Here is a 21,651-nt window from a genome sequence, read left to right as displayed (position 1 = left end):
TGCCATTTATTTTTCACTTGGAAATATGTTTAAGATCTTTCCATATTAGTGCTGGGAGCTCTGTCTCATTCCGTAACGACTGCAGACTATTCCAAAGAACGGTTGTACCATAATTTTCTTAACTATTCCCTCTTGATGGACAATTCAGCTACGTATTGTTATTTTTTCATTATTCACAATGATGCAGTTAATATCCGTGGAAAATGTTTTTTGGGGACCTGGAACAGTATTTCTCTTTGACCGATGCCTGGAGGCCGAATGTTGGGTTTGATATGATGCACATTTTATATTTGGGTAGATTCTGCCAAACTGCTCTTCAGAAAGGTCTCGATGACATACAAAACCTCCAAAAGAGGGCCCATTTTCCCTTACCCTCAGCAACACTGAATTTTAGTGAACACTTTTTGTGTTCACATGCTGATGAAACATATTTCAAACTAAGCCACCCTGCTTAGTTTACGTAGAAAGATAGGCAGAAAGAGAGTAGGGGAACTGCTTGGTTTAAAATAGGGAATTTGGGGCTTAAAATTTTGTTAAATCAGGTGAAAAAGTAGGATCAACTCCCAGAACTCCAGCTCAGAACCAACCCACCAAAGGAACCTCTCTTTATTCCATGACCAGGAAACTGGGGATTTGGGAGGCTGTGCCCCAACTGCTGACTTGGGAATCGGGAAACCAGGAAGCCTCAGACACACCTGGCATCCAGGACCACACAGCCTCAGCTGCATTAGAGACACCCTACATCATGTCCACAGCACCCGTGAAGCTGGAGGAGACTGCATCTAGACAGTGAGATTGCTGCTATGTTGATTTAGGAAAACAACAAACAAAAAATAAGAACCCCCCCTCCTTAACCCTGTGTGCTACAGAGTCAGTAGATCTCTTGAGGGTATAACTGCCCAGGGAAAGCAAGGTCACATGCAGAAGCTTAGCTCTAAGGAAGCCAGGGAATTGTTAGGCATTAGCTCTCTAGGCTCCAATGTGCTGCAAGATAAGGTACAGGGTAGTAGGCATGGTGTTGAGTGAATCAATCTGAAATATCTGCCATAATAATATTTTCATGTTTTACGTCTTTTTTCCTGTGAATTGCCTGATTATACCTATTGCCCATTTTTCATCTGGGGCTCTTTTTTCTTATTAATTTATAGAAGCTTTGTAGGTTATCTGGAAAATAATCTCTTGTCTCATCTATGTTAAAACCAGCTTCTATTCTTTTTTTTCAAATTTTATTTACTTATTTGACAGAGAGAGAGAGCATGCACAGCAGGGGAAGCGGCAGGCAGAGGGAGAGGGAGAAGCAGGCTTCCCGCTGAGCAGGGAGCTGGACATGGGTCTTGATCCCAGGACCCTGGGATCACGACCTGAGCCGAAGGCAGACGCTTAACCAACTGAGCCACCCAAGTGCCCCTGGCTTCTATTCTTTTAACTTTTTTTGTTATGTAAAAATCTTATCATTTTTGTACTTTATGGTTCTTCAGTTTTGTAGCTTACTTTGGAAGGCCTCCCCTACCTCAAGGTTCCTAAAGTATTCAACTACATTTTTCTCCTAACATCTTTAAAATCTTTTTAGGTTTAATTCTCTAAACCATCTTCAATATGTGGTTTGAGGTAGGGATCTAACTTAATTTTTTTTGTTTACCCAAAAAGAAAGCCAATTGTCTCAGCATAATTTGTTGAATGAATTTATTTTTTGAATACTTTATATTTGGAGAAGTTTTTAAAACATAGAATGACCTCTTAGCTTTCTGTGGTGCAGAACCAGGGTAAAGCTTTAAACAAAATTAACTTCTTATCACTTCACATTTGGTTCTCTTTAAAATAGGAGACAAACCATAAGAGACTTAATCTCAGGAAACAAACTGAGGGTTGCTGGAGTGGAGGGGAATGGGAGGGATGAGGTAGCTGGATGAGGGACATTGCGGGGCTATGTGCTATGGTGAGTGCTGTGAATTGTGTAAGACTGATGAATCACAGACCTGTACCCCTGAAACAAATACTACATTATGTTAATAAAAAATAGGGGTTTGGCATTTCCTAAAGCACAGATATGACAAGATCATTCCTCTAGTCAAAAACCTTGACTGTGTCCCCTTTTTGGTGAGACCAAGGTCTAACCTCTGTTGAGTAGCTCTCTATCTGTTCAGCAACACCTGACTTCCCTGCTTCTTCCCTAGAAGGGAGATCACATGATTTGATTTGGGTGACAAAAGCAGAAAACATGTGTAGATATCTTCGCCAGCACTTTGTGACATTGTAACAATCTGTTCATGATACTTCTCTCACCTACTGGTATTTCTCAATGTGGTCACCATTAGTACTTTGGACAGAACAATTATCTTCTGCAATATAGTTAACAGCCTGGCCAAAATACCACTAAATGCAGCAATGTTCTTTGACACCCCCTTCTCCATCATCCTAGTCATCGTGACCACCAAAAAACTTCCCACCTGTTTCCAAACATACCAGCTCTACTCTTAGTTGGAAGGAAGGGAGAGAGGGAGGGAAACACTGGGACTGAATGGGAAACGACAGAATATCATCACCAAAAGTCCCTTTGCCAACACTGCTTCTCCAGATGTATAAATCTAGCCTTCCGAAGTCTGTCTTTTCCATAAAACTTTCCTAAATCCCCTCAGCTGTAGATTATTCCTCTTCTGCTTTTATTTTTTTATTGACTTTTTTCAGTGTAGTCGCTACTCCCAATGTGGGGCTCAAACTCATGAACCTGAGATCAAGGGTCACATGCTCTACCAACTGAGCCAGCCAGGTGCCCCAATGATTCCTCTTCTGATTCCCCTCTTCCATGGCATTATTTCTCTGTCTGTTTATCCATCCATCCACCCATCCATCCATCGATCCAGTAAGTATTTAGTGAGCACTTACAGTGTACCAGGCACACTGAGCATTTTCTTCTTAGATTATTACCCTTGGCATAAGTGTTTTCTCTTCCTCAAGAAGTCTCGCAGTTAGACTGTGTGCCAGAGTGAGCACCGGTCTGTGCACATTGCGGTGGACGCAGGGGCACTCCTTGACATGCAGACGACACGTGGGGAGGGAGCACGGGCAGAGATGCCAGGAGAGCAGAGGCAAGATCCCGGCGTGGGTGGAGGAAAACCCCCTCTGCCCTTGGGTGGTGGCCCCACGATAAACGGGATCTGAGTCACCAGGGAAGGCATGGAGTAAGTGGGATGGGTTTATACATCAACCTCCCTCACTTCCTTTAGAGTCACTTGGTTGTTTTCAAATTCTCCGCCCTTTGCCAGCCCCTGCCTCCCCTCATCACATCCAGTGTGTGCTGTGTGTGTGTGCTTGTACATGTGCAGCTGGCTCTAGGTAAGAAGAAAATTAACTAAAACCGGGAAATCATGCCTACTTTTGACCTATAAAAACAGCTTTTTCATATGGTTCAACACATAGGGTAAATGGGAATAAAAACCCAGGTAGAAACTCTTCACGAGAGCATGTGTTGACCATGGTTCTCAGCTCTGTAATTGTGCTCTTGTATCGTATTTCAATCAGAGGCTCTATTCTGAGACAGCCGCATTGCGGTAGCTAGTACCAGAGAGTGTTAAGTTCATACGGCAGTTGGCTAAAAGATGGATGAAATTTAGGCACAGACATGCCCTGGGACTGGGTGATAACCCTGCTGCAAGTTCTCTCAACTGTCCACAAAACCGGTCTTGTTACACTTCTAGTGTTTCTCTACCTACCCTCTCACCCTGTGGGTAGGATGGGCTAGTTTTCAGGTGGTGACAATAACAGAGGACTCAGTCAAGCTCGGGAAACAATTTCAGCAATGGGTCTGTAGGATTTCATGAGGAACGGGAAGAGCTTTCAGGATGCCTGCAGGTTTGCCCCGGCTTTTTTCCTGTCCCTTCTCTTGGATGTGCCTACTTTTCTGATACCCCAAAGGCAGACAGTTGGTGGCTTGAATTCTCATTCCCAGTTGAGGGCATTTGCTGGGTCCATGTGGTCAGCGTCCAACATGGAACTCCTACAGATGGCTGCCATAGTTTGAAGGACCAGCTCTATAATTTATGGGGCCCCTTGTTCAATGATTGTTAAGTATTTCAAGATAGCCTCAGCAGGCTCTTCTGAGTGAGAGCCCTGGGTGGCCACCCAGGTTGCATGTCCATGAAGTGGGACCCAGTTGGCCCAAGGGCAGAGGCCAAGGCCACCATTGGGGCCAGAAAGGCCACAAGATGTGAAGTCTATTCAAGAGACCATCTGGAGGCCTTTCCATGGTGGCCCCTTCCCCTCGTCCGCTTTCTATAGGAGCTCACCGACAGGGTGCAGCACGGCAAGGAAGTGGGGCACAAAGATAACTGTGGGTAAAACAGGGCCAGATCAGGACAGGAAAAATAGTCTTTCTGGAGCCTAATGGATTGTTCCAGGATGATGCCTAAATTCTCCAAATAATTTAACACAGAGAGCTGGGAAATAGCTTAATGAGAGTCCCCAGGCCTGACTATGAATATAGGTTGGGGTCAGAGTCTGGCACAATTCCTGATTCCGGCTACCTTTCCCTGTAATCAAAGTTCTGAACTGCCCTCACCTTCCATGTGCCCTCACTTGGCCCCCTCACAAAGCACAAGTGAGGAGCCCACTAAGTGAGCCCACAAAGGGTGGCCGGCCAGAATCCCAGGGATTTACACAAACCCCTACCCAGCACTTGGGGCAACCAAGATCTGCAGAATCACTTCCAAGCAAAACACCATATTTATTGGGCATCCTCAGTTTAGTTTCCCAAAAGAGCTGCCTGCGAGTCAGACTTTCTCAAAGGAATAGAGCACCCCCTGCTGGGTAAATAGCATCGCCATTAAGCTGTCCACTACCAAGCACCAACATCTGAAAATACACCGTTAATGAATTAACCTCGTGTAATACCCAGAAACAACAGTATGAGTCATAGTGATACAGTTGTGAGTTATAGAAGTTATATATGGATTTGGTAATAAGTGGATTTTTTAAATGTTTCATGACTCCTGAGTTCCCAACAATTTTTTTTAGATCTTTATCTCAATTATGGAAACGAGGTAAACATTTTGAAGTACTAAATGTTCCAGTAGGATATCCTACCATTTCAGAGAGGAGTGGTCACAGAAGATCCCATAGGGGAGGCTGCATGGTCCAGGCAGAGGACATGGGTTTGGAGATCAGCCAGCCTAGGTTGCAATGCATTTACTACTGGAGTGGTTTCAAGTTGGAACAAGTTGTTCGGTTTTGAGTTACCACCTCGTGATCACGAGGACAATAATATCCACTTTCAAAAGTGGATGTGAGGGCTGGATCCTGTGCCTGAAGCACTCAGAAGCGCTCAGTTAACTGTGGGTGTTGTTACTGTTACTCTATTATTAAGAAGTGGGTCTAATGGGCTTCAAAGGATGGGCAGCTCCTGGATGCAGGTCCTACCTTCCCAGGGGGCAGGGGCTGCATCTGGAGGCCTGCATCTGGCTCAGAGAATTTGCCCCTGGGTCACAAGGGCAGTGTTCACACTGGGCACTCCAGTTCCTTTTGAACCCCACAACCATGGTTAGGGTGCTGGCTTCATGAAATATACTTCTCACTGGGCCCATCTGGACAATTCTTCCTCTAAGAGATACCCCTGGTCCCTCTAATTCCACCTCTGTCTTGCTAGCTAAAGCCACCTTCATCTCTCTCTTGAACCAGTGCAAAAGCTCTTCTGCTGTTCCACCTCTGTTCTTAGCTGCTCAAACCCAGGGTAACTTCTATTTGATAAAATAAAATCTGACTGGGGCCGCTCCCCTAGCTCCCCCAGCTCCCCCAGCTTACCTGCCCACCTTGCTTGTAAGGCCAGTCTCACCTCTGGGCTTTTTTGCAATTCGCTCTCCCTGCCATCGATCCTCATCCCCTAAATTCTTCCTTCCCATCCTTTGGGTGTTGGCTCATACACTCAAGGAAGGTACGAGAAATAGCACACTTTCTTATTTTTTTCAAAGCAAATTAATTTTTTTTGGCCTCTGCTGTGTTGCAGCAGAAATTAAATCTGTGGTCACTGGGGAGTTTCCTCCTTTTAGGGTCTCACAAGCATTTGGGATGTTCATGAGTGACCTCGAAAGTGGGCGAGGACCTCTATTCTTCAGCTTATCTGGGTCACGGCTGCTATCCTTATGGCCAATTCTGAGGGGCTCTGGAAGGAGGTGGCTCCAATGTTTGGGGGTCTTTGCCTAGGCTGGAAAACACCCCAAAATCACGAGCCTCTGAAGCTCGTCTCACTGGGTACCACCAGCAACTGGGGCACAGCTTTCCACTACTCTTGAGAGGCTCCTCCTCTCCATCCCTCCCTGGCTTCCCAAGCAAGGGGTAAAGTTGTTTTTGAACTCATCTGTTCCGTTAGGAACAAGAAGTTCGAAGGACCCAACCACTCGGAGTAGGAAAAATTCATAAACAAAATTAATATTTGAAGTTATGTGCTATAAAGGCTACTGTTACAAGGTCTCACCGTGATTACCCAATCTAAGTCAGGTCTCCCAGTCCCACTGTCTATACGCTTTGGTGTAGGGCCGCACTGTTGGGGCCCGGTCTGGTCTGTTGGTACACCCATCTCTGACTACTGGCTCTGTGCTGGCTGCCAAGAGTTCATGGTTGCACTGTCCTCTGGACAGCCTGGTCCCCTGGCAATGCCTAGGGTATGTCTTCCCAGGGGGACGGTGGGAGGGGCAGAACCAACGACTGTACATTGCACACTGAATACAAAGGCCTAGCCACTTGCCTCAAGGTGGGGAAATGTGGTGACATCACGTGAATTCCGGAGCACCTATGGAACCTGGCTGAGGCTCGACTTCAGCCTGACACTCTCTCTTTGCTCAGCTTCCTCCTCCGCTCTAGCCTGTTTCCCTCACAGGCTCCTCCGGAGAGCACAACCTCACTAAATCCCTCACACAAGACACTCAGCCTCAGGCTTTGCTTCTAAGTACCCAACCTAAGTGACATCCCATTATTGCCCTTCCCCAGCACATGTCACGATGGAAAAGCATAAATGTGTACAACTATTGGCTTGATGCTCATTTCCCCCACTAAAAAGCAGAAGCCATACTTCTGTTCACTGCTGTATCCCCAACACTAAGTGAGGTGCCTTTTACAGAGGAGAGCGATGCACGGTTTTGAACTGGACACCGCATGAGCACAGCCTCTCAAACCTCGCTCCGCAGACTTTCCTCTTCGGGTGCTGCGCTACATTTGCTTGAAAAACTGCCCTACAACAGCTGCCTAGCATCTCTCGTGGCCATCAGCCCCAAGCCGGTCCTACATAGATTCCAAAGCCGCAGTGGACGGTGTGGCCCAGGTTTGGTCACCCAATTCCTGACACAGCGAGCTGTGGTTTCTGACACCACATCACAGGTCAAACTTGGCGTGGAGGGGGGCGGCAGTTGTTAGATGAGGGTATAAACCAAGCAGATCCATCAACTGCTATTTTTCAGGCAATCATACTGTGAGTCAGTGGGAATTGAGAGAGCTCTCACATTTTACACCTACCTTTACCTGTACCTTACGTCCCCCTATACCCCTGGAAAAGGCTGGGTTCGTACGAACATGCCCTTGATTCCTAGAGGTCAGCCTCTTAGCTGTCACATACCTCAAGGGAAGTTGTAGTAAAACCCTCATTTAATTAGAATGTGTAGGAACCGTGGCATCCCAGGCACTTTCATTTTTTGAAAAACTCTCAGTATACATATTTTCTGACCATTCTAATTCTCTTTTCTATTGGGTTGTCTGTCTTTTGTTATTGAGGGGCTGGTGACTTGGGGTCTTTATTCTGAGATGACTGACTTGTAGGCAGGACACTGATGCACAGGGAGATTAGCCTGGATGTGTCTGGATTACAGGAGAGTTGCCACAACCCTGTTTCTGATTGAAACCCTGAAATCAGCTCATTTGTGATATACTTCTTCCTAAAAGCTAGGTAAACAAGAAGACCCCATAAAAAAGAAGAGGGGTGCCTGGGTTCAGTCGGTTGGGCATCTGCCTTTGGCTTGGGTCGTGATCCCAGGGTCCTGGGATGGAGCCGTGTCGGGCTCCCTGCTCAGCAGGGAGCATACTTCTCCCTCTGCCCCCACCCCACCTGCCCCCCACTCATGCGCAGGTACTCAAATAAAATCCTAAACAAAACCAAAAAAAAGCAGAAGAGACGCTTCAATTATTCAGTGTTTCTAGTTTTTGAATGAGGGATATAGAAACATAAGTCAGGGCCTCTTCCCACAGTTCACAACTTAGGTAAGAAAACGAGAGACACCACTTAACAGAGGCAAATAATTCCAGGAGACAAATGTCCATGGATGTGCTTTACAAAATGTGTTTTTTTTTTTTTTTTTATTTTTTGAGAGAGAGAGAGGGAGAGCGAGCGAGTGGAGGGAGGGGCAGAGGGCGAGAGCGAAATCTCAAAGCAGGCTCCCTGCTGAGCATGGAGCCCGACCGGGGCTTGACCCCAGGACCCTGAGATCATGACCTGAGTTAAAATCGAGTGGACGCTGAACCGACTTGAGCCACCCAGGCCCCCCTCAAAATATGAGTTCTTATATAAATGTGTAACTGCACACGGGCTTCATGGTGTTTCTGTTGTATCTGAAAGGACTGTGAAGACACGAAATCTTGTTACTGGATAAAACTAGTGGTCCAGCCAGCCAAGGGTCTTTTCCAGTGGCACCTTATTAACTTGTAGAGAGCAGAAGTACCTGCCAGATAACCTTTAATCTGCCAATTTATTTTGAAATAAATTTTGAAAATGCCACAGGGGATTTTAGGAATCCCAGCCATCAGTGAGTGGGTTACCCAGACATCCATCCTACCCGCAGGTGCTATACACTGCGGCTCAGAGGGAGGCATGTGAGAAGTTAACGCTCTCCTTACACCTGGCTTCCCTGTCTTTGCCCATCCCCTCATGTCTTCAGTCACCTATGTCATGGGACACAGGTAAGTAGGTGGGATGGTTAAACTCTGGGTTAAACTCTGACAGTAAAGCAAAGTCAGAGTGAAAGGCAAATGCTGTACCAGTCACATTCAAACACAAGCTAGTGAATGAAGAACTTTTGGTTCAAAGGGCCAAATACTCAGCATTCCTGAGAAATCTCAATCAAGTCCTCATTCTGGTATTTCCACATTGCATTCTGCTATCACAAAAACTAGGTGGGTGTACATTTTTGAGTGTAGATGTACCACTTCAAGATCTGAATGAGGAGATGAAAGAAAACATTTTGTATCTATATATTTTTCAAAAATCTGTCCATGAAGAAGGAGCCAGGTATTAGTTTCCTATAGGGGGAACATTCTCATGGAGATACTGTAAGGCCAAGTCGGTCCACTTCATTTCTTGTTCTTTAACAGATTCTGTGGTGCCACCGTTGTCCTGTTCAGGTTCAGGAAGCTCATTCTGCAAAGGTACAATGGACATTCAGAATGCTGGTATACTCTGCATTAACAAACCCCTTAAAACTCAAGAGCACTTAGAATTCAAACCTGTGAGTTCTTAGAAACAGGCAGCATAAGTGAATCGTAAAGAAAGAACTGGGATAAAAAGATCGACCCTTTGTCTCCTCTCTGGCAATGAGAGGAAAAAGTAGCCATCACCTCACAGGACGGCTATGAAACTAAATGAGGTAATTGAGATCAAGTGCTCACCACTGTGGGTGGCCATCTGATGCTCAAGGAATAGCTGCTCTTATTCCTAGAGGCTCGGATCACCGAAAAGACCCAATACTGAGTCCTTTTTTGGGAGGCTGCTTTAATTGAATAGCACATTTGCTGGAATATTCCTTAAGCACAAGAAATGTATTAAAAAAAAAAACTATCCTGTACCCAGCATGCCTATATTCTTATGGAGGTGAGTGGAGAGCACTGAAAATGTACCATAGTAGACGAGACGTCCCCCTAGTGGAGCACAGCGACATAAACCCCGGTAAATGACCTGTCCCTCCCTGCCAGTAACTCTCTTAGAACAGTAAGCCGTGGCCTCGCTTAGTGTGGAATCTGACGTATAGTGTTTTCTTCAGCTTGAGATTTAATTTCCATAAAACATTGTGTGAGTTTAAGGTATACAACATGATGATCTGACATATATACTATGAGATGATTATCACAATAAGGCTAGTTACACATACATCACCTCATTATAGTTAACTATGTTTTTATGTGTGTGGAAACTACCAAAAACTTTTGGCAGTTTCCTTATATTTTAAATTTAAATTTATTAGTACCAGGATTCTGCTTTGTCCCAGAGTTTACTGACACCAATATATTGCTTTTCAATTATTTGAATTTATACTTTTTTGGGGGGCAGCAAACTGTTACTCAGTATTGAGATTTTCAATTTCCCACTGATTCCAATTTGCAGTATATGAATGTTTTTCTCCTTCAAAATTATGCTCAGTATATACAAAATGATTTACGGTATGTACAAATGTATCTGAACCGCACACGTTGTTTTTTAAACATAATACTGAGATTCAAACATATTTGTACAAATTGCAAAAACCTATCATTTACTGTAAAGCAATCATACATTCAAACTTAAAAGAGAAAGTTTGGTTCCAATAATTATTTATAGCTCACAAAGCACAAAAAAGTCTTTGGTTAGTGAATTATTTGATTGACAGACAAGCAACTTAATTTCATCTTATCTGTGGTATATGTTTTTTTTTTGAAATTTTATTTATTTTGAGAGAGAGAGAGAGAGAGTCTGTCTGTGTGTGTGTGCACCCAAGCAGACTCTGAGCGCACTGAGCCTGGAGCCCAATGCCGGACTCAATCCCAGGACCCCAAGATCATAACCTGAGCTAAAACCAAGGGTTGGACACTCAACCAACTGAGCCACCCAGGTGCCCCTCTGTGGTGTATGTTCTAAAATAGTATTTTTTCGGGCGCCTGGGTGGCTCAGTTGGTTAAGCGACTGCCTTCGGCTCAGGTCATGATGCTGGAGTCCCAGAATCGAGTCCCACATCGGGCTCCCTGCTCAGCAGGGAGTCTGCTTCTCCCTCTGACCCTCTTCCCTCTCGTGCTATCTCTCATTCTCTATCAAATAAATAAAATCTTTAAAAAAAAATAAAATAAAATAGTATTTTTTCATTTGGTCACTACGGTCTCTTACACCGAATGCCAAGATGAAAAAATGTGTATGTGCTTGGAAACCAACACAAAGTATCATAAGGTATCATAAACACAACCGTCAATTATGGTTTACTACAAATTGGCCTCATTTGTTGGCAGTTACCCCCATGAAAAGGCAGAGTCGTTATTTCCCCAATTTCAGACTGGGACTGACTGAGTGACTTGCTTTGGCTAGCAGAGAGCAGCCGCAGCGTCCATGGGCCCATTCTCGGCTAAGCTCCATGAAGCCTCAGAGTCCCTCTCCTGCTGCTCTTGGAACCCTGAGATGGCCATGTGCAATCTAGGCTAGTCTGCTGGGTAATGAGGCTTTGACCTCGCCACCTCATCATCCCAGCTGACCTGCTTACCTACCAGACATGTGAAAAGTCTCCCCATCCCCCAGCTTCCAGCTGGCCTGCTGACTGCCTGCAGAACACCAGCCAGTCCGGCAGGGATCAACCGAACTGGCAAAGACTGGAAGACCCTCTCAGCTGAGACACAAAATCATGAGATAAACAGCTGTTGTTTTAAGTCACTCTGGGGAGATTTGTAGGCAGCAACAAAAGCTAACCAGTGCACATTCTCTGAGAGTCATGAGACACAGGAAAAGACAGAATAACAAGAAGGCCAGGCTACAGCCTGGATGTTAGCATGGAAACTTCCTTCTCCCTCAACCCCTTCCACAGCAGTGGTCCCCAGATCCTGCCATAAGCCTGTCCAGAATCCAGCAGTTCCCCTCCACTGGCGTGCCTTTGTTCAGGCCCGCCTCCCTGCCTACACTATTGTGATCACTTCCTCACTGGTCCTTCTGCCCTGTCACTCGCCCCTTTCTCTATGGCACACATTCCCTAACAATTCCCTTCGGAACTGACGTTCTAAAACTCAAATCTGAGTGTGGCAGATTTCTATTTTGAAGACCACACATTCCTGGTTATCCTCAGAATGAAGTCTAAGTATGGCATTGTACACTCCTCTCAAAATCTGGTCCAAGCCCATCTTTTCTGCCTACCTTAGATGACAAATATAGTCTCTGTCCACACTGAATGTCTCACCATCTCCCAAAGCCTTTCAAAACTCTGAGCCTGTGCACATCTGTCCCCTCTGCTGGGAGTGCCCTTGTCTACCCCCACTAAATTTCTGGCCCTCCCTTATGATCAGCTTAAATATTACATTCTGAAGCCTTTCCTGATGCTCAACAGGCATCAGCCACCTCCTATCCTATGTTGCTATTCACAACCCGGCTTGTAACATTTATTATTGTAATTACTTATTTCTATGTGTTGCCTCTTTAGATCCCCAGGGGCAGGAACTGTAGCTTATGCTCACATAGTCTTATGGCACACAGTAGGCTTCAAAGAAATGCCTGTCAAGTGAAAAAACAAACAAAAGTTTACAAGACAGGATCTGGAGCCTTCACACAGACCTAAGTGTGAAGTCCAACTTATCAGCCACCCGGCTTTGCACAAGTTCCCCTCTCTGATCCTATTCCCTTCTGTAAAATGGAGATAACACCACTGCCCTTGCAAGGGTGTTTCAACGGTTAGAGAGAACGTATGTCAAATTTCCACCTCAGTCCACGGCATAAAACTGGTATTGAGTAAGTGGCAGCTACAATTCTCACTGTGCGCTCCCTTTTGACTATTTTTCTAAACTTGAAATAAGCTGTGACTTATTATCTGATACGTGTATTATTCACTGAGCATAATATCATCTCTTAGTCTTAAACGAAAATATGGGTGAGCAGAATTTTATTTCTCAGGAAGCAGCAGCAGTCTACTTGGAAGCTGCATTTTATTAACAGCTCTTCTCAGGGCACTTGGCAGGTTCTGAAGAAAAGCAGTCCCTGGAGTCTCTTCTTGTTTTTTGTTAGGCCTCTATGACATAAATAGGATTTAAAAAGCATTTATTAATGCAAAACTTTTAGATCATTTATTACAGGAGGTTCAAAAAACTCCCTGCAGGAGAGTTCTCTAGTGGTCGGGAAAGAAAAGAGGGACCCCTTTGGTCTAAATGCAAGAGAAAAGCCAGGTGTCTTCCAAACATTTTCCAGGGAAACTAGGATAGGTGTGTGTTTCAAAAATATGTCTCTAAAAATAGCAAATGATCAACCATAGGTAGACAAGTAAGAAATATAGTGTAAATGCCATTGCTTCTCGTTCCTCTCCCATCTTTTGTACATTGGACTCTCATCATCTGGTTTACTAGCTTTGGTGTGGCAGACAGAACATGGTTCAGAAGTCTTGAGTCCAGTCCTGGCATGACCCCTAACTGAGCTCATCATATCAGCTCTCTGAACCACAGTTCTCTTCAAATAAAAAGTCAAACTATCCAGTGTCTTCTACAGTTAGAGAACTCCACAGCTTTGATTTCTTTGCCCTACTAGTTTGTCCATTGACATCCAACTTCTACTAGGGCTCACCAGATCATACCTTTAACCCACCATCCTTGGCACAAATTATAGTTTACCAGTGGTATTGCAACATCCTCATACGGCAGCTTGTCTTCTCGCCAAGCATCGTCAATCAAGTCCAAGATCCTTCCATCTCTCTGTACCTCACTGTCCATTTTCCTGCAGCTTTGATCTTGTCAGACCTGTAAGCCAAAGAGGTTATTTCTTAAGCATGAAGACTGAGGAGGTGATGTAATCTAGCATTAGGACTCCCCAGGCTTTTTAGCCTGCATGTATCTTTTGGTATAACATCACCCTGGGAAATGGGAAAGACTCATCTTCTCATCTGGGTCAGGTGACAATCTATTTCTAAGATCACAGTCTCTCCCTCCTGCCCATCCCCTCCCCCCCATGGATGTTTTATAGCACATATAGGACAGACAGCAGATATAGCCTACTGACACACCAGTGTCACAGTGTGACAGAGGCCTTGTGTACAAGGCCACAGTGTATCTAGAATATAGCTTCTCTCTCCTAATTTGCATACTCACCTTTCCCTGCTCAGGATGCCTTTGATGAATCCCTGATTAATAACCAAGTCTCCTCTCTGTCCCCTTTAGCCTTTTGCTGCACTACTTTTTACAAAAGTCTCTACCTGACTTGGCTTTAGTATTAGCATTCTTAGGCACAGGAGCTAAATGAACGTACTAAGATACTGAACTGGGCTATGCAAAGTGACCAACTACAGAGCTGACAGAAATCCTCAGCTGAATTTGTAAAGGAAACTGCCTTTCTTAAAATAGTGCCCAACCCGAGTTCTGAAAGGGGCACCTCCAGGTGAACAACAGTAGCAGGACTCCTTGCTGCTCATTTCTGCTTCCCTTTGGGGTTCCTTCCTCTGATTTTTAATGCCGTACTCCCTTCAATGCCTGGACCAAGTGGTCAAGATGTTACTTAGCCCTTGGCCATGACTGACACTCCATTTTTTCTCCTCAACAGCTGCAGCCAGCATGGAGGGTACCTCTGGATTTCCTGTTTCCTAGTTTGGCCTCTGCTGCTTCATCATGGGTTATCACTCTACTGTGTTCCCTGCCACAAAGCAGCCATGCCAATGGCCTGGAAGCCAATGGCACCAAAGGCACTCCCAGTCACTCCTAGTTTCTGAAGCTATGAACATTCATACAAGGAACAATCTTTAGGGGTGGACTCCAACTCCTTCATACAGACCCATGCTTGGCCCCAGTAGTATGACTACATCATAGCCCTAATGCCTGGGTAATAATTATACAGGTTGGGGTGGGATAAAAGTTTTTACCCCCATAGTAAAGAGCCAGGCAAAACTGAAGCAGAAAGTGCCCAGCTATTTTGGCCACCAGTGAAAACAGCTGAAGCCTTGATGTTTCACTCAAAAATTAATTCAGTACTACCCAGTGGATAACTCAAAACAAGTATAAGGACGTTGTCTTTAGGAAACGTACACACAGCTCCAGTTATATTTTTGGAATCCCTCTCCTACAAGAACCCTTTTTCCTGCTGCCACTCCTTTGTCCCTGCTGCTCTGTCCCCTGGGATACCCTCCTCATTTTACCAGCTGATCAGAACTAGCTAATTTTCCCAGTCACACAGATTCCTCTGTTCTGTAGTTTCTTCAAATCACTCCAGCTTCTGTAAGCATTCTGCCCTTGAACGTTTCCTTCTTGTCTTTATGATCCACCTAAAAAGTTAGGCAGTCTCTGTAACAGATTGCTCAGGTATCCGTGTCTACAATTATTATGCGTAAATTTTGCAGACTCTTTCCCAAAGATGGGCTTTTGGAGCACATCGTTCCCAAATTTGGCCTCAATCTTTTTTCATTGTCCCTCTTCCAAACACCACTAACCCTGCCATACTTTCCAGCCTTTGCCCTTAAAAGCCCCCTTTTCCGCCTCACTAACGCCTGTTTTCCTTCCAAACTCAACACTGGTGTCAGCTCATCTGGTCAACATCTTATTTCCAGAGTCAGGCGCTAAGGTGCCTTCACTCTTCAGGGGCTGGAAGCGTGGAAAGCATCAAGACAGGCAACGTCCAGGACACGGCCACTGTCCCAAGCACTTGCCACACTCGACAGAATGAAACACTACCACCTTCCTGAGCAAACTTTTCTTACACAGTAACAGTTTCGATGCCCAGAACGCTCTTTACAATTCCTTTGTTTCCAGCTAACCTCCAGTCTAAAAAACTTGGTTCCCCGGTCGTCTCCCGCTGACAGTGTGCTCCTAGACCCAGGGGGAGCTCGGTACCCATCCTTCCTGGGGTCACTTAGTTTCCTGGGCGCAGCGAATGGTCCCAAATGGGAGCTTGTCACACAGCCCATTACATGGTTTTCCCAGACCCGCGGTGTGTGTGGTGTTCCCCGGAGCAGCGGCACGTCTCATCCCATTCCTGTGCTTTGCAGTTCTGCAAACCTGTAGTTACGTGAACTAAATGGGACGGCCGCCTCCCTCGCTAAGATTGACCCTCGCAGGCCACCACCATCCGTACACAGGCGTGGGACCACCCCAGTCCCGGCTTCCGGCTGGATATACCAAATGTGGACGCGGGGGAGGTCCAGAACCGCCACGCAAGTGCCTTTCCACCCTTCACGGCGTGCGGAAAGTGACTGTGAAGATGAAGTGAAGACATCGGCCTCCACTGAGGGGAGCTGGGAAAGGGAGACGCTGAGGAACGAACGCGTCCCCGTCCCTCCAAAACCAAGACTAGGGGCGCGGGAAAGCCTTACCCGCGCCGGACCCAGGGCCTGCACCCGCTTCCACAAGGCTCCCTCTCCGCATCACGTGACTGCGCGCCATTCTCACCGATCCCCGGATGTGGGTAAGCCCATTTGCTTGCGCGGAGGGGCGGTCTAGGAGGACGCCACTTCAATGAAAAGTGAGGGGGCAGTGGGCGGAACGAACGTGGCGACGACGGAGGCTGGACGTCGGGTCGGCGGAGACGCGCGTGCGCGCCCCCGCCGGAGGTAACGGCGGGAAGGCTCGGGGACGCGCCCGCGGCGGCCCAGTAACCGCATGGGCGCCCGGTGGACGGGCGAGGGGCGGGCGTGTCTTGGTCCGGAGGCAGCCCTGGCTGCGGTGGCGCCGCGGGCTGCGCGGCCGTATGGCCCGGGGCCGGCTTCCGCCGCAGCCCGCTGGCCACCATGCCCGCCCTCGCCGGCCCGGGTCAGCTGCGGCGCCCCGCCCGTCGGCCTTCCCGCGTACGCCCTGCGGACCCGCGAAGGCGGATATGGCCTTGCCCGGCGCGCTGTCCGGGCCAGCCAGGTGGTCAGCCCCTCCCCAGAGGCCGGGCCGGCGGGGGGGCGGCGGGGGGTGCGAGCAGCTGCCGCCGAGTCCTCGTCTTTCGCGGCGGAGCCAGCTGCGGGCCGCTCTTCCTTTGCAGAGGAGGGACCCCCGGCACAGCCCTCCCGCCTAGGCTGCCATATCTGGTTAGCTTCCCAGCGTTGTTGTGACTTAGGCCATTGAAGGCACGTGATGCCAGTTCACTTATGGGGGGAATTTAGCAATTCTTAAAAAGTGAGTTAATGTTAGTACAAGAAGTACCGAAGTGTGGCAGAAGTCGTGAAGGACTGAAGAAGTTGGGAAACCCCGAGCTTACGGATTGCTCCATACAAATCAGGGGTGGGAGATAAATGATAGACTGAGGGTTTAAAAGGGACAGTTCCTTAGGAGCACTTTAATCGTGAAGATATTTGAGGACAGTAAATCTAGGCCCAATGTTTATCTTACGTTCCTTACAACATCAGAGTAAAAACGAATCTGCAGTCAGTGATTATTTAGAGTACCCTTATTAGCAGGAAGTAGTTTTCATTGAGCCTTACATCCGCTTCCTTAAATTATTTCATTCCCTTTTAAAGCAGTATTGTAGGGTAGGTACACTGCTGTTACAGAGTTCCCCACATACTTGCATTCCATTTTATTTTATAGATGTGAAGACGAAGTCATAATAAGGATCATCAACTACATGTTACTTTCAAATACTTAATCATTGCTGTAGCTTAATGATACAATAAAGGATATGTATTTTCTTAGTTGAAATGCAGTGCGGCCTTTAGATTTGTACAACTTCTTGACCATCGACTATATCACTGTCAGTGATCAGTACAGTAAAAATGAAATTAAAACAGGTTAGAGATTCCTAAACATTTAGACAGTCACACTGCCCTTAAAAATGTATGTAGATTCAGGTTTTAAAAATTATTTCTAATAAATGCGTATGTTAATTGTACTGTGCCATTTTACTCCCCGTTAGAAGATAGAAGACCTTTGCTTTGTCCTTCCCTTTCTCATTTATGTAGTAGTGGTAGCCAGCTGTGACAGCATCAGTAATCCACTTATCTAATCTTCTGAGCCACCCAGGCGCCCCCAGAGTTACCTACTTAAAAAAAAAGTCACAACTTGATTTGAAATTCATCTGAAGCCAACATGAACAGCGGTTGCAGGGATTGAATTTGGTTTTTTTTTTTTTTCCCCTCTCTGAAAGCTAAATTTGCTTTTTCGGTTTTACAAAGCTGCGTTTCTGTCATCACACCTAGGAAAATTTATAAAAATTACATGTCAGTATTCACTCTGGGTTCAGATTTCCCCAACTGTCCCTTAAATGACTTTTTACAGTTAGCTCGTTTAGATCAAAATCCCATAGAGATCCACATGTTGTATTTGGTTGATACATTGTTTAAATCTTTTTTAATAGAGCAGTTCCCTTGTGTCCCTTTTCCCACTCCGCATTCTAGGTTTAGCTGATTGCATCCGCATGACATACTTTTAACATGTACATCTTTTCCCTTTAAACCTGTGGTTAGATCTAGAATTGCACGGTGCGCTATAGTAGCCACCAGCCAGCTCTGGCTATTTAAATGAATTAAAATGAAATAAAACTAAAAATTCAGTTCCCTAGTTTCATTAGCCACATTTCAATTGCTCAATAGTCACAGGTGCCTGGTGGCTACCCTCTAAATGGTGCAGACATAAAATATTTCAATAATTGCAGAAAGTTATGTTGAGTAGCGCTGATCTAGAAGATCGGATTTAACCTTAATTTTTTTTTTTGTGGGGGTCAATAAGATTTCCTAGGTAGTGCGTAGATAATCTATTGCATTAATTATCAGAGAGGTATGAAATGTCTTGAGTTGTCTCTCTTGTGTTAAGATTGAGCAGCGTAATGGGTTCAGGTATTGTTAGCCCAATCCATCCATCCTGAAATTCCCCATGAGCTTTTTCACTTAATGGTGAAATCTTTTTATGGATTTAGATCGCCCATATTCATTATTGCATTAGGGGTTGCAGAACGGTGATTTTCCAATCGTGTCATTCCTTCAGTATTTATTAGCTGGAAATCTTTTATGAAGAACTCTACTCTGCCAGCTATTTGACTGCCATCAGCTATTTTAAATATAGTTTGTACGGGAAAGGCAAGAAAAATGCTTAATTCTTTCCCTCTGTTTTCAGACTACAGTAATGAGGTGGTGGGGGGCCTAGCAACCTCCAAAGGTAACCATGAGGGTTTCTGCCTTTTTTTTTTTTTAATCATCGTGAACTTGAATATATTTAAACTTCAACTTATTGCAGTCTTTTTTTTTTTTTTTTAAATACTCAAATTGCCCTTCCTTTGGTCAGTGGCATCCCCTTTAAGTTGGCTCCTGTCCATTTTGATATGACCAGTAGTCTTTGATAATCAATTTCCCTATTTTCTGGTAAAACATGTTCCTCCCTCATTTATCCATTAATAGCCACCAAAAAGCCCTGGTTCCTTTTGGTGGGAGATGGTATTTACAGACCACAGTCTGGGTGCTAGAGGTGCTTATAGTGCCAGGTTGGTCAATGGTTTTAGGGTTTACAGTGGCCAGAGTTAGGAAATATATATATTTTTAAACAAATATACAGAATTCAAACTGATAGTTACATTTTAATTTAATTTTTTGTATTTTTATATTTGGGTCTTTTTGTCTTGCTGAAAATCTTGGAACCTAATGTCATTAACATAATTACTTTTTTTTAATCCTATATTATATATATTAATTTCAAATTAATTATACCAATTTTGTTATTAACAATATGATTCCTGAATAGTGTTTAGGATTTCTTTGCAGTTCTCTTTTTATCTTTAGTTATATCCTACTTGGGATATGTACAGTAGAATTATTGCATTTTAAAGGCATGTGAAACATTTTGTTATATGTTTAGTTTTCCGCCTTGATATCTAATTGATAGTTGATCTGTTTCATTTTGTTTCCAATTTTTTCATACTGCTTTTTTTTCCCATTTGGATTTGTTTTATTATATGTAAAACATTACCATAAAACTACAGATATCCAGACAAGTTTAGTGTTCATTCCTCTTTTCTCCACCATAGTTCCCTTTCTTTTTTTAAAAAATATTCATTTATTTTGAGAGAGAGAGAGTAAGAGAGGATGAGCAGAGGGGAGGGGCAGAAGGAGAAGGAGACTCCCCACTGAGCAGGGAGCCTGTTGTGGGACTCGATCCCAGGACCCTGGGATCATGACCTGAGCCGAAGGCAGATGCTTAACCGACTGAGCCACCTAGGCGCCCCCTAGTTCCCTTCCTTATAGGTATCATATTTACTAGCTTTGGGTTTATCCTTCCATAAAAACAAATGCATCATCTACTTGCTTCTCCCCCCCTAGTAATATGTGCCTTGTAGATCCTCCTTAGAAGAAGTATGTTATCCATTTTTACAGTTTCATAATATTCCACTGGTGGATGAATATTCAACTAGTCCCTGTTGACAGGCCTTTGTGCTGCGTCCTACTGTTGCATATAGTGCTGCACTGTGTGTCCTTGTGCATATGTGATTTTGTATTTTTGCCAGTGTGACTTTGGGATAGCTTCCTAGAAGTGGCATTGTTGGATCAAAGGGTGAAGTCATATTTCTTAGTTGCTAGGGATTGCCAAAATCTCTATAGAAATTGTACTGTTTTCCGTTCCTGCCTACAGTGTGTATGAGGGCCCATTTTCCCATAAATATATCTGTCATAAGAGTGTATTGTCAAAGTTTTGAGTTTTGGTTAATCTAAATATAGAAGAAAGGGTAACTTGGTGTATTTTAAATTTGTATTTCTATTCTTGTAAGCAAGATGGAGCATCTTTTCATATGTTTTGTTGTGTGTGTTTTAATTTAATTAATTGAAAGTTTTTATTTTAATTCCAGTTAGTTAACATACAGTGTTTTATTAGTTTCAGGTGTACAATATAGTGATTCAGCAATTCCATACGTTACCCAGTATTCATCGAGACAAGTGCATCCCTTAATCCCCATCACCTATTTCACCCATCCCTCCACCTACCTCCCCTCTGGTAAGCATCAGTTTGTTCTCTATAGTTAAGTGTCTGTTTCTTGGTTTGTGTCTCTCTGTCTCTTTTTTCCCTTTGCTCATTTGTTTCTTAAATATATGAGTAAAATCATATGGTATTTGTCTTTCTCTGACTTATTTTACTTAGCATTATACTCATTATACTCTCTAGCTCCATCCTTGTCATTGCAAATGGCAAGATTTCATTCTCTTTTTATGGCTGAGTAATATTCCCTCATATGTATGTATCTGTGGACATATATATGTATATATTAATCCATTATATCTGTATCTATCTCTATATCCATCTCACCTCTTCTTTATCCATTCATCAATCGTTGGACACTTGAGCTGCTTCCATATCTTGGCTATTGTAAATAATGCTGATCTTCCCATATGTTTAAGGTCATTTGCATTTCTTTTTCTGTGAACTGCTTGTTCATATCTTCTGCCCATTTTTCTATAGATTCCTTTTTTCCCTTCTCAATTTTTATTTTAATTTTATTATTATTATTTTTTTAGGATTTATTTATTTATTTTAGAGAGAGAGCAAGCTGGGGGGAGGAGCAGAGGGCAAGGGAGAGAGAAACTCAAGCAGACTCTGGACTGAGCGCAGAGCCAGACACAGGCCATCATGATCTCATGACCCATGAGATCATCATGACCTGAGCTGAAACCAAGAGCTGGGTGCTTAACCAACTGTGCCACTCAGGCACCCCTCCCCCCTCAATTTTTAGAAGCTTTTTATATATTTGGATAAATAACCTTCTCTGATAAAACTTTCAAATACTGTCGTCTTTAGACTTTGCTTATGGCATTTTTC

General features: G+C 44.5%; 2 protein-coding genes across 4 annotated transcripts in view; one reads left to right on the top strand and one right to left on the bottom strand.

The window, feature by feature from the left end:
• Positions 1-8,153: 8,153 nt before the first annotated feature.
• ANAPC13 (anaphase promoting complex subunit 13) lies at positions 8,154-16,368 on the bottom strand. Of its 2 annotated transcripts, none has more exons than XM_028099142.2 (3): positions 16,248-16,368; positions 13,567-13,692; positions 8,154-9,388 (listed from the first exon to the last, which is right to left on the bottom strand). In XM_028099142.2, the coding sequence occupies exons 2-3, from the start codon at positions 13,663-13,665 to the stop codon at positions 9,263-9,265; spliced, it is 225 nt and encodes a 74-aa protein (XP_027954943.1). In that variant the 5' UTR covers positions 13,666-13,692; positions 16,248-16,368; the 3' UTR covers positions 8,154-9,262. The 2 variants fall into 2 exon arrangements, with proteins under 2 accessions (XP_027954943.1, XP_027954944.1); XM_028099143.2 differs by lacking the exon at positions 16,248-16,368 and adding an exon at positions 14,041-15,920.
• CEP63 (centrosomal protein 63) overlaps positions 16,358-21,651 on the top strand; it is a 63,745-nt gene continuing 58,451 nt past the window's right edge. For both annotated transcript variants that reach the window (XM_028099139.2, XM_028099138.2), the window contains exon 1: positions 16,358-16,484. In XM_028099139.2, coding sequence (XP_027954940.1) covers positions 16,390-16,484 — 95 coding nt within the window. In that variant the 5' untranslated portion in view covers positions 16,358-16,389. The remainder of the gene's footprint in view (positions 16,485-21,651) is intronic.

This window comes from Eumetopias jubatus, unplaced genomic scaffold, assembly GCF_037043125.1.
Source record: "Eumetopias jubatus isolate StellerSeaLion01/CBP00866 unplaced genomic scaffold, mEumJub1_p1.0 scaffold_1, whole genome shotgun sequence".
Classification (NCBI taxonomy): domain Eukaryota; kingdom Metazoa; phylum Chordata; class Mammalia; order Carnivora; family Otariidae; genus Eumetopias; species Eumetopias jubatus.
This window is presented reverse-complemented; position numbering and strand designations above follow the sequence as displayed.

Coding starts and splice junctions, on each gene's coding strand:
- ANAPC13 (XM_028099142.2), bottom strand. CDS start 13,665: ATGGACAGTGAGGTACAGAGAGATGGAAGGATCTTGGACTTGATTGAC. Junction 9,389..13,566: donor AGGATGTTGCAATACCACTG/GTAAACTATAAT, acceptor GTACCTTTGCAG/AATGAGCTTCCTGAACCTGA.